We start from the raw sequence: 12,643 nt of genomic DNA on the forward strand, positions 1-12,643 counted from the left end.
AACTGTGGGGGAAAGGCTGAGCCCTGGTTCTGTGCTCGTAGTCCAAACTGGGGACTTTGTCCGCCTTGGCCGTGGCTGCCCTCTGCTTAGAGGTGGCCCTGGGGATATGGTTGGAGCAAAAGAGTCTGGAAGGTGCCATGTGCTGTAGTGTGCTGGTAACTGGGCTGTGTGCCCTGTCCTTTGGGATCCCCTCAGCGCTAACAGGTTTGGGGTGAGGACTGGGCAGCAGTTCCCCCCCAGCTCTGTGTCCTTTTGCCTTCACCACCTTCCCTGTGCACACAGCTCCACTCTGACAGCACCAGCTGCAGCAGCATCGTGGTTTTTTCCCCTTCCAACCATGGCTGATAGCAATCCTGCATGGGACTGAGGTGGCCTCAGCCAGTCATTAACTTCTTGGGGCAGGTTGGGCTGGGAAGAACCACCCTGGTTATCTGTGCTGGTGCCCAGAGCTGGGCAAGGGAGGACAGCAAATGGTGTAGGGGTCAGGGAGGAAATGCAGCCAAGGGAGTCCCTGTGAAGCATCTCCTCGTGCGGCTGTGCCTCTGGTCTCTGAGGCATGGGGATGTTGTGAGGGCTACACGGAGAAATGCCGTAACCTTTGGTTTGCTCCAGAGGAGCGAGAGCAGCCAGGCCAAGACAGAGGGAGATGAAAGGGAGAGGGCCCAGGCTGAGGAGGGCGAGATAGGGTCCAGCTTCTGGAGGGATCCTGCTCCCTGGGCTTAGCAGGGCCCAGAGCAGTCTGGAGGTGGCTCATCCTGGGGCACAGCAGTGACCCCCCGCACAGGATAACACTGGGCAGCCCTTGAGGTTGAGGGGTGCCGGCAGAAGGTTTGCAGATGGCACCGGGGAGTGGTGTAGAGCCCCTGGGGAAGGTTTCCTTGTCAGCTGCTCGCTGCCAATACCTCGGTGTCCTTCTCCAGCGACGGAGGGTTTTTTTTTCATAAGGCTCCAAATCCTCACTGCAGACAGGGAGGAGATGGATAGGAGCAGTGCGGGACTGGGGCTGTGCCTCATAAAACAGCACAGCAGCTGCGAGGAAACCCCTGTGCAGGAGGGAAGCCGCCCCGGCCTCGCCATCCTCAGTGCAGAGCTTTGCAAGATGAAGCAGATGCTGTTACCATGGTGACGGTGCCCACGGAGGAGAAATGGGGTCTGGTGTTTTCCTCACGTATAAGGATGCCGGGATCGGGGAGGACGCTGGGTGGGACAGGGCTGTCAGGCACGCAGCCATCCCCGGTTTCCCCATGGGAAACCCCTCCCCAGGCTCTCCCTGGCCAGGGCACAGAGCGTGTGTCTGATTGCAGCCAGGCTCTACTGAGCCCGAGGACAAACGTCCATATCCTGCAACCCCCCCACCCCTCGGTGGTGCTGCAGCCCTAGAGCTGGGTGCCCCCACTCCGGTCAGACACCTGGGTGTCTGCTTTAGCAGAGTCCTTGGGAGACGGAGCTCCGGCAGCAGGCTCGTGCTCCCTGTGAAAGGCCCTAAGGTGGGGCCTGAACTCAGGTCAGGGCTTTCCACCACACACATCTCAATGTCCCGTGTCTGCAGCGGCCCTGCCAGCCAGGGACGGTGACTGAGGTTACAAATGGGGTTGCTTTTTCTTTTCCGCTCAGGTTTGCAGCCCAGGACAGGGGAGCTCACCCCCCCTCTTTACAGACTGATGAAATTACAGGAGGTGGAGGCACTGACAGCCAGCCTAAAATGAAAGAAGGGAAGAAGGGACACAGCAAAACCTCCAGGTAGAGGAGCCTGCGGCGGTCCAGTGAACGCTCTTCCCTTGCCTGGAGCTCGCTGCTACGGGGTGAGTGCTACTGATGTGGATTAAGTTAATGTGTGATGATTTTATTGCTACATCTCTAGCGTGTCTCATTTAATTCTGCCGGCCTTTGCAGCGATGGGGTTGCTGCGGGATATTGTAACCAGGGCTGTCCTGTGTCAGGTTCAGATGATGAGGATTTGCAGATACTAGACCAGTGCTACATCATGTTTCCAGGGCTGGTAGTGGTGTTACTGGTGCATTTGCGTGTTGAACAAAAGGGCTGTGGTTAAACTGCCACCAGGACCAACCCTTGTGGGCAGAGCACCCTGCAGCATCCCCTTAGCCAGTGGTCACCTGGGAGCTGACGGAGGGTGGGATGTCCTGAGATAGGTGGGTTGGGGAACAGAGAATTTCCTTGGAAGAAATTACTGTGGAAAACTGACGCTTGCTCTAAATTGCAGCCCTACGGGAGCCAGCTGTCTTGGCCATTGCCCCTACAGAGAGTAAGGCCTGGAGGAAAGGCAGCGTGTGCTGGAAGAAGGTGGGGAACCAGGAGCTGAAATTGGGAAGTAACTGGAAAATGTTGATTCTCATTTATGAAAGGAGAAGGAATAGGTTATTGTCCTAGTGCAACCAGCCTTGCCCAGGGAGGGGAAATGAGCCAGGCACCTGTGCATGTAGGGAGTCCTGATCAGAGAGCCTCTCAGCTGGTGGAGACCCATTCCCCCCAGCCCCCCCCCAGCAGCACTCAGAGTAGGCTGAATCCTTCTTTGCTCCCCCTCATTGGATTTGAATTTGTCTCCCTGGCACCCTTTCACTCTTACCCTCCTGTTCTCATTGCCACTTTTCCACATTGTGCCTGCGAAGGGTTGGCTTTCCTTTCCCAAACCCACCGGGCCTGTCTCCTGCCCGTCAGCTCTGCGTGTTTGCTTGCTAGAACAATATCGTCCCCATGTTTTCCAGGGTGTCCATCACAATGGAGAGCTGGCAAACTTTTGAAGAGGCAGGAATTTTGCTGTGTCTGCTTATGGAAGGTTCTAGAGAGTCACAGGACAGCTCTACATTTGGCTTTTAAGAGTCACACAGGCTGTATGTGTTTTACACCCATGTGTAGTAAGGGGAAATGTTTAACCTGACTGAAGCCCATCTTGGGTTAGGGGGAGACCTCTCCCTGCAGAAAAGTAGCAATGGTTTCACGGTTTTGGCAAAGGCAGTTTAGTTAAATCATGTTGTGTCCCTACTGGAATGCTTTTATTAGAGATGGACAAATAATTTGATTTGCTGTGTTAGTTTAAATCCAGTCTCAATTTGTCTTGAAACCAGTGGTAGTCTTAGTGGGAAAAAAAGCCTGGGCGTGTTGCACCAATTTATTGAAGGTGTTTGAGGCAGCCCCTTGCTTCTATGTTGGAAGCCAATCTGCTATCAGGGAAAGCCAACAGCTAGGCATGAAAAAAAACCACAAACCAAACCCCCCAGAAAAACAAACAAAAAAACCCCCTCACCCAAACAAAAAAACCCCCCACCCTACAGTTTGCTGCACAGGTTCTTTACTGAACTGTTGCTAACAAGACACCATCACTAATGTTAGTCTCCTTAACCTAGGCTGAAGAGAAATAATTGCTGCTGGATGCAAAAACCGGTGTAGGCTGTGGGTTTGCTTTGCAGCTTTGTTTATCAGCAAGTCATCGCTGCCCTCTAGTGTCCCCGTCCCGCACAACTCCCAGCAGGTATTGTTACTTCTACCTGTCCTCAACCGGGCTGCTTGACTGATAAACCCCTTGTGCAGCTGCCACTTCTTCTGCCTTGCAGAGCAAGTAACTAAGTGAGAAATACTCATTTGTAAAGCTAGAAGGTAGTAAGTACAGGGCAAGGTTGTTGTGTTTTGGGTTGGGGTTTGGTGGTTTTTTTTTTTTTTTCCCTGTATCCACTCTGCTTGTTTGCATCTTGCATGTGCCTTGTGATTCTCTCAACTTAATGATTAATACCTTTGTTCCCTAGTTCTCTTCTCCTTTACGCCTATACGCGTGCATACCCCACCAAGTCCAGCATGGCGCAAAGTCCCAGACCAGCTGCAGGGTGACTGCATCCCTCCAGGGGCCCGTTCCCACCCAAAAACTCGGTGCGGTTGCACAATTGAATGAGTAAACCGGAAGATCTGACTAGCAAAATAAGGAGGAGGGGGTGTAAAACTATGCAGTAGCTTGTACTCCTGGTTGCAGAGGGCAGGATGAGGAGTGGTCTGGGGGTTCCTGAGAACATGGGACACCAGTAACTGGGGGAAGTGGCTGCCTTCAGAGAAGAGGCGGATGATCAGTGTGAGTCTCTAGTAGTGAAAGAGAGTCTGGAGTTAGCATGGGGGAACAATAAGGGTATCAATATTACTGCACTTTAAAATCTACAGACAGAAAGTGCTATATTCAAAGAATTAAGAGTATTATGATTTACTAAGGTTATTAAATATAATTTCCCTGATTTGAAACCCTTCCTTCTGATGCTTGCTTGTTAGACGGTGATACTTTTGCTATTGGGCTTCGACATGGAGGGGAGTTAACCAGACACTACCTGCTCAGTGTCTGCACAAAGATGGGGGGGGGGGGTGAATAACAGGTCCTCTTCCTTCTCTGGAGGACACAACCTACCAAACCACAACAAAATAATTCCAAACCTGTTCACCATACTGATTAAGGAAAATTAAAAAAAAGGTATAGGAATAATTAAAGAAAGAACAAATTCTCCAAGCAGACCAGAATTTGATTGGATTAAAAAAAGTGTATTGGATGTCCAATACAAAATAATAAACATGAAGTTATTAAAAAAAGCCATAGAGTATACAGCAATTACTACAGAAAAGCAAAAAAATTGTACAGAAAGGTAGACGTCTACAGCAGTCCTCAAAATTATTCTACATGAGAATCATAAAACAATATACAAGTTTGGTTTTTTTTTTTTCCCCAAATGTCTCTGAGGGAAGCTGTCACTTAACAGCTTGACTATGACACTACAAGGATACACAATGTTCCAAATTTAAAATCACAGGATATGTAAGAAAAAGTAGCATTAAAATGTGAAAAAGTGCAATACAGATTGTACACTGAATCGAATAAATGTTTTTTCTTTTTTTTTTAGTTTAACCTTAAAAAAACCAACTTTGAACAGTTGTTTTTATTAAAAATATTCCCCTTCCCCAAATTCAATGACAATATTAACATTCATGGTGTTATACATAAGGAATATTCACAAAGACCCACCAGCTAAGAATACTGTGTATGTATGATGGTATTTCTTTGGGTATAGGTAAAAAATAGGCAAAGGAAAACATACACCCCCTCCTTTCAGGACAGGGTGTGTATTTTAGTATTTAAATACATAATCTGTAGCTTATTTTGCCCTGAATTGTATTGATTAAAAGTCCAAACATCAATTATCCAGGTGGCCCACGGTGCTCCGATTCATTTGATTCCCTCCCTCCCTCAAATAATAAATAAACCCAGCAAATGTCCTAGGAATGACAACACAAGAGTCCAGGAAAAGAAAGGAAGTAAAACTACAACCCAAACCCTCGCTGCTCTCCAGGATGATTCGGTGGCTCTCCCTTCTCCTACCGACAGGGACTATGAAAACTGGCCCAGAGCTTTAGCTTCAGTCACACGGGTAAAAGAAAATGAATGACGTTCTCGGTTTGTTTGAAATTAAAATTTAAGGTGTTAATGTTCCGACAGGCGCAGCCATCTAGCAGAGCTGGCGCCGCGGACTACGGTACCTGCGCCTCCTCCGTCGTTATCGCCGAGCCTCCCAGATCACAAAGCCGACTGCTCAGGAGGAACAGATTCTCGGAATCATCAGTAAGTTTTGAGTTTCCTTTCATCTTAAAAGTGAAATTGCACATGAGTTGGTTAGGCAGCTGGGTAGTGTTGGTTTTCTATTTTTTTTTAACTAAAATACAGTCCCTCTTTTTACGCCATTCCTCCTCACAGAGTACGGCAGAGCCACGCAATCATACAAGGAGAAAAGAAAAAAAACCCCTTTTCCTTCCCCTCATTTAGGAGTTCCCTTTTCACTTTCCTTCCTTTCTAGACAGATACGTGAACAGCACCTGAGTCGCTAATACTGTTTTTCTTTTCAAATGGTTTCAAAAGTGTAAAAAAATACATTTTTGCCTTGCTTCTGTCTCTGAAGAATCCGTAAGAGAAGGATTCTTGTTTAAACGGCCTGGGATAGCGAAATTGCACTGGGGTTGGACTTGCTGCTGAAGGATCCCGTGGAGATGTAGTGTTCTCAAAAGCATGCTATATGTTGCTGATGGGAAGAGGTCCACAGTTCTCTGCTTCTGGGAGGTCCAGGTAGCTCAAACCTGAGCACCACCAGCAGAGAAGCGTCGTGCCCTGCGCGCTGCCGCCTGTGCTAAGTTCTCCCCGCTGAATGAAGCGCTCAGTCTGCGCTTTAAAGTTTCATGACGCGATCTTTAAACTAACAACGACAAAACAGAGCACTGTTGCCAAAAGAAGCTGTAGTGTCATCTAAACATAAGGAACCCTACTTTACAGGAGGAAATTATTATATTTTTTTTTAACGTTTCTAAATGAGACTCTCACTGCAATTCAGTAACCAGAGACACAGTATGCTGAAGTTACAAGGAAGGATGTTACAGAAGATGCTTTCATTTTCTTCAGTCTTTCGAGTCAATGTAGAAAGACAGGAAAACAACAATAATGAAACCTCCCACTGGATCCCCTCCCCTTCCCCATCTACTTTTCCCCACTCAAAATATTGAAACTGCACAAAAAGCGACAAACAAGCCTTTCAAATTACATTTCAATTCAAACAGACTGGTAATCTCACAGTGATGAGAGGAGAAAGTCAGGCTTTTAATAATTATAATATAAAAATAATAAAAAAAGCTTACAAATAGCAGTGCAGCATCCCAAAAGGCCATGGATTAACTGCCAGAAGGGGACGTAATTATACGCAGAATAAGAAACAAAACATAACAACCCACGCTGGCAATGAATTTTCATACACAATAGAACAAGCAGTCAAACGTCAGTCTAGGCTGTGGAAAACAAGTTTCTCCTTTTTTTTTTTCCTTGATTACAATATTTTTTCCTTTTTATAAAAAAAGATAAAATAAAAACACAAATAAAATTGTACATAAATGCAAATGTCCAACACTGAAAAGGCAGGGCAATCACACCACTGAGACAAAACCTGACCAGAAAAAAAACCCAACATGAAGTCCATTTTTTTTTTTTTTTCCCTTTTGTCTGGATGCTAGATTTCAGCCTGATGCGACCCATCCTGCGTGGTCTCAGCAGGTAAATGGAATTCAACTTGGCAATGACTTCATTGCAGGACGATGACAAGAAAGGTCATCTCTTTGTGACCAGCTGTAGCACAAACGCACTTGTTGGTTCGTTTGCTTTCTGTGTATGCTCTCATGTGTTGTCCCTCTTTCTGTTTTTCTTTTTTTTTCCTTTTTTTTTTTTTTTTTTCCCCCTCTGTACAATTCCTTGTGTTCCAAGGCTGAGTCCCAAGACTTGTGAAACTGTTTGGAGTCGTGTCCTGGTGAAGGTGGTCATGCTGTAGTGATGGCATTAAGGTCCTTCATAAGTCCTTCCAGGTGGGCCATCTCTTTGGTCAGCTCATCCGGTTCATAATTCTGTAGGAGAAGTAAAGAGTTATTCATAAGGTGACTTGTTTGCTTTAAAGGGAGACAGAATAATAAGAAATTATCAGGGATTCTGCTGTAGATTGTGACCCTGACACATGAATAAGCAGATCAGATTTATCAACAGTTACAGGAATTAATAACTTGAAACAACTCTCTATTTTAAGTGCAGATCTTTTTTTGCAAGAGTGATTCTTAGTTTCACTGATTTTTAAGACTGTGATCATCTTATCTGTTGTCCTTGTATCAATTCCTGCTTCAAGATAACAGCTGCCTTTTAACTGAAGTAGGTATTCAAGAAATCTTCCCAGCTTAATTGGAAAAAAAAAAAAAAGGTCGAAGGAATCAGTTCAATAAAACTGTTTTGAGAATCATTACACGTGCTAAAAATCATACTCTATTGTTAGGCTACATTGTCTAGCTTCATCTATACTGCACTGATAACAGAATTATGATAGCAGTTCATGCATGTAGATAGATACCATGAACCAGTTCATCTCAAAACCTTGTCTAAGCTGACCAAGTTTTGCCCAGTACTGTATTGTTTTCACTATCTAATCCTAATTAGTTTTTTAAAACTCGTAATTTAACTAGTATTTAGTGTGCTGGGGTGAGTTTATATTGTACTAATTTATAAATGAAGAAATTTATTAATGGCTATATTTAAATATTTAGTAATGAGTATATTTTTGGTACTAACCAAGAGAAAAAATAAAGTAGGAGTGACAACTAGACAGAAGGGCAAAAGTGCACTAAACCAAGCACGCACAGTTTCTAGACCAGCGCATACAGAAATAAAATCAAGAGGGTGCCAAAAACAATGTGACAAAAGGAAAGGACAATAAGGAAACAAGAAAAAAAACAGAAAAAATAAGTCAAAATAAGCATTTTGTGTAGCAGTAATACACCAGCGAATACAGTAACTCCTTGGGCTTCCAGTCTGAAAGGAAAACGGCTCTTCCAGTGCCGACACCCAAAACCACCCTCACTTCTTAAAAGCTATTTCCAAAGAAGCCAACAGTTGCATTTTTCGCAGGAAGTCCGAACGCTTCCATCTGAGTATCTAAAACCACATTTGGGATGACGGCTTTAAACATTTTGGCATTAGTGCTAAATTCTCCATCTGCAGTGACGCTTTGGATGCTAACGTTACGTGTCCTGTCAAGAATGAAAAGACCAGTGCTGTAGATCTGTCTCTCCTCCCCTTGTAATTGTGATAGGCTAGCAGAAACCAGAAGCATTGAGCGCGAGTCAAGAAAGGAAGCCTCCGAGAACCTTACTCCACGTTCAGCTCAGCCAAAATGTTGGGTTTGACCGTGGACCTTGTGGACTGCAATAGGTGGAAGCACTACATCGGTTTAGTGTCGTGTAGTTAGGAATTAAAGGTATGCTCTCAAGTAATTTTCAGATTTAGAAAGCGTTACTAATACTTGCAATTGAAGTGCTTATTCTCTGAATTTGCTGCCTCCTGTCGCAGGTATTTGCGCTACATTTTTTTTTATACGGGTTAACAGGCAATGGCGCTTGGTGGAAGTCAGAAGCTTCACTACCCTCTGCCTTTGAAAGGCTCAGCGCACACTCGCTAAAGTTTACAGGTATCATATAAAGAGAGATTCACCGTGGTTTGATAAGCACTGCCAAAGAAAGCCAGTGGCAGTGTAAGAGTACCTACGCTTTCCGAGTCCTCGAGCATCCTGGCGGTCTCCTGCACATCAGGGGCACTGGGAACTACCACTGGCATAGGAGGTCGAGTTCTTCCTAAAGTCCCAATTGACGCAGTCTTCACCGAGTGAACTGGATGGTTAGGAGCTTAAAAGAAATTGTTATACGGTTATGCCTCAGTTAATTAGTTCTTTTGCCTATTCGGAAAACTCTTGAAAGTAGGAGAATAAAAAGGATTTTATTAGAGAAAAACAAATTATTCAAATTATGGAGTGCTGAATTTGAATTTGTGTCTACTTTATCTATGTACATAACATAAAAGGGCCTTGAAAATTATACCAACAAAATTCAGTCCAGCCTCTGCCGCCCACTTCTACCTCCCCCTCAAGGAGCTTCTCTCATTCTCTTCTAAAAATCTCCTCCTTTCTCTTTCCGGCAAGCGTGTCTTGCCAGTTTTCCCCCGCTCACCTTGCTGAGTCAGTAACGGTGTGCTTGGCAACGCAGGGTCGTACGTGGAACCAGCTGGTGGAACCGCCGGCACCGCAAAGCTCTTCAGCGGGTGGGAAGGACGGACGTGTGCTGTAGGGAGGTTCTGAGCCGAATCCTCTTCTTGTGCGTTAGCCAGATAAGACCCTGCGGTGCTTTCGGGATCCTGGTGGTCAGCGCACGTCTGAGACGAGGAAGCCGGCATGGTGTCCGTGCTAGGTGTGTTTCGAACAGATTCTACAGCAGACAAAAAAAAAAAAAAAAAAAAAAAAAAGTGGTTTATTTTCTTTAACAGAAATGTTCCCTGTGGTCAGATGGAAACATAACAGTAGGGTTTGCAGCGCCTTTTCCAAGATCGCTGTTCTAAGGTAAGACGTGAATTCACAGATTAACTATCTATCTGTGTAGCAAATAACACCAATTCTGTGTAACTGTCCAGTTCTAAGGTGAATGGCAACGGCTGTCTAATAACAAAATAAGCTGAAGAACTGAATGACTCCGCAGGCATAACACCAAATCAACAGTTTTACACTGAAACAGCTATATATAATAAGACTCAGATAAACAACATGGAACACAAATCTTCATTCTCATTTTCACCCTTGAGTGAAAAATCACCATTTCACAGTATTGGCATTCTTCAGTAGGTATGCATTAAGCACGTATCACTGTAGTGCATATAGAAGAGCCAAAATTTTTCTGAGCTAGACTTCACGCGCTGAAAGCTAAACTGAAATCACAGGCTCCACCCTGATCTCAGGGAACGATGAGCTGGTATATTGAATTTGGGGCATCGTGATCCTACTTGGACCACGTGCGGGAAAAGATCTGGATCGGGAGAGCTGTCACCTCAGCGGTATGCCAACAGAGCGAGGGAAACCTCTGCCTCCAACATAGCGTCTCTCTGTAGACCTGCAGCCTCGCAAATCGCTTTCGTAAGGAAGCAACGCTGCTGGCTGTGACACCTTAATTAAAATGTAGACCTTAAACTAGAGAAGCTCGGAATTCACTTCGTCTCAAGACGTTACCTATGTGCAATTTAGCAATCCTGTTGCTTCAGAATTTTTCGGCACGCTGGAGGCATTACAGAAACTATTGCAAATTACTGTGCTTCAAGCCTGAAAATGCTGCATAGAAACCATCACAATTTTCTGTGTGCGTCAGGAAGATTCACTAATGTCAGCTCTCAGTAGCAAAGTCTGGACTTTTGTCCTCCCCCCTGTTTGAAGCACAACTAATTAGGAAAAAAGTCATCGTATTAAGTAGCTCAATTTAGATTTAATCTGATGTTTCGGACTCCAGGCTTTAGAATAAGGAATCTTCCTATTTGAAGTTGTATATAAAACATTAAGCCTCCTTTTCCAAGGACATCATCACCTACCTGAAGCACCAATATCTCATTTACACAAGAACCTGTTTACAGAAAACTCAGGATATCGTCTGTACTTAAATCCATCGCTCTGCCTCTCATGGAACACCGCAATGGAGCCCGACCAAGTGAAGTTTCAGGCTTTGATTTCCGCACATTTCACTTATTGTTCCGTTATAAGCAAAATCCACCTGATGGTTTATATCTCACCTGTGGAATTGGCCCTGTCTGAATGGGACATGGATGTGCCAATCGGCCACGGGTTGACCTGGTGATGGAGATAGCTGCGAGTTGGAGAAGCGAGGCTGCCGGAGTGGAAATGATGGTGAGGGTTATCGAGTGAATGGATGGGATGAGCACTAATCACAGCTGTGAATGAATATAAGACAGAAAAATGCTTAACATACAGACAAGCATGCACATGTACTGAAATGCATTTTATCCCTCCCTTCTCCCCCAAAGCCACTGAACGGGGAGCTCAGCAGATTTACACTGACACCGAGATGACATGTTTCGATACCAATTATCCAACAACTCTGCTCCGGCACTTTAGCTCCCTCCATGCCAAGGCACAAACCCCCAAAAGAGGCAGAGCTCGCCGTTTTCCTGTGCAGGAAGCGCATCTCTCTCGGCTGTATCTTTCAAGCGCTTTTTCTGCTACACTTGAGAAAAACAAAGTTCAGCTCCCTTTAGAACTCCCACGTATTCACGCTGCGCTACAAATGTCAGACCTAATCCAGGAGACGTATGAGCTCAAATTCCAAAATAATTTCTGCCTGTCGTTGAATTTATTATAACCAAACATAACATGGCATCTTCGGTTCATTAATGCAAGACAATCGATAAGAGTAGGGCAAGACACCAAAGGCTCCATTCATTCCCTCTGTGCAGACTTAGTAAAGCTCTGCTCCACTACACTCAACCCTACACCCTCTTTTTCTTTTTTCCCCCCGCTCTTTTTTAATCTTGCTGTTTTCTTTTTCTCGTTTGAGACACATTACTTAATGTAAATCATCCTTTACCCTCACCCTTTTATCCTAACAGCAAAACAAACTCTTGCTGCTCCCCCAGCTGGGAGGAAAAGCGTGTGCAGAATTTAGTTCTTAGACTAAAATACTGAATTGCTTAAAATCATCCAAAGAAAGAGTCTCAACGCAAAAAACAGGAGGGAAATGCTACCACTAGCACCATAAAGAAAGAAAAAAAAGGTTGTGGTTGGTTAGGAATGACATGATGCAGCAATCCATCATTATAACAGTGACTTCAGTTAAGACTTCTTGCACTGATGCACACTGCTTGAACTCAGAGGCCGACTAAATAAATCTGAACCCTCCGACTTCCTCATTTCCTGGGAGACAGCCCGTCAGCAGGACAGGATATGTGAGTTGACCAGTGGAGGCAATATACTTAGAGATTTTCAGCTCTTAGTAATAAACAATTTCACTCTCCCACTGAGTTACGTCAAAAGAAAGCTAACGTCATTATCAACCTCTTGTAAATGAAGAGTAACTAAACTCTAATACCGAGTAATCAGTAGGTTCTAGATTTAAGTCCTGTGAGAGCTGTCAAGAGGATGTGAAAAGTCAGATATTCTCACTCAGAGCTTCAAGCAAGATTAAGGTGCCACTTTGTCTTGCAGGGAACTGGCAAATGGAGGAATAACCCACAAAAGCTTGGAGATGAGAAATCCAGCAGAGACGG

The 12,643-nt window shown here is 44.9% G+C and overlaps 1 protein-coding gene across 10 annotated transcripts in view; it reads right to left on the minus strand.

Moving 5' to 3' along the window:
• Positions 1 to 7,207: 7,207 nt before the first annotated feature.
• The window catches only part of NEO1 (neogenin 1), a 197,853-nt gene continuing 192,417 nt past the window's right edge, over positions 7,208 to 12,643 (minus strand). For 7 of the 10 annotated variants that reach the window (XM_075764084.1, XM_075764083.1, XM_075764080.1 and 4 more), the window contains 4 exons: positions 11,153 to 11,311; positions 9,556 to 9,810; positions 9,098 to 9,234; positions 7,208 to 7,416 (listed from right to left, as the gene is read on the minus strand). In XM_075764084.1, the coding sequence (XP_075620199.1) occupies positions 7,333 to 7,416; positions 9,098 to 9,234; positions 9,556 to 9,810; positions 11,153 to 11,311 (635 nt within the window). In that variant the 3' untranslated portion in view covers positions 7,208 to 7,332. Of the gene's footprint in view, positions 7,417 to 9,093; positions 9,235 to 9,555; positions 9,811 to 11,152; positions 11,312 to 12,643 lie in introns of all 10 variants that reach the window. The other 3 variants (XM_075764086.1, XM_075764085.1, XM_075764081.1) reach the window with 2 other exon arrangements.

Source organism: Balearica regulorum, chromosome 12, assembly GCF_011004875.1.
Source record: "Balearica regulorum gibbericeps isolate bBalReg1 chromosome 12, bBalReg1.pri, whole genome shotgun sequence".
Taxonomy (NCBI): Eukaryota; Metazoa; Chordata; class Aves; order Gruiformes; family Gruidae; genus Balearica; species Balearica regulorum.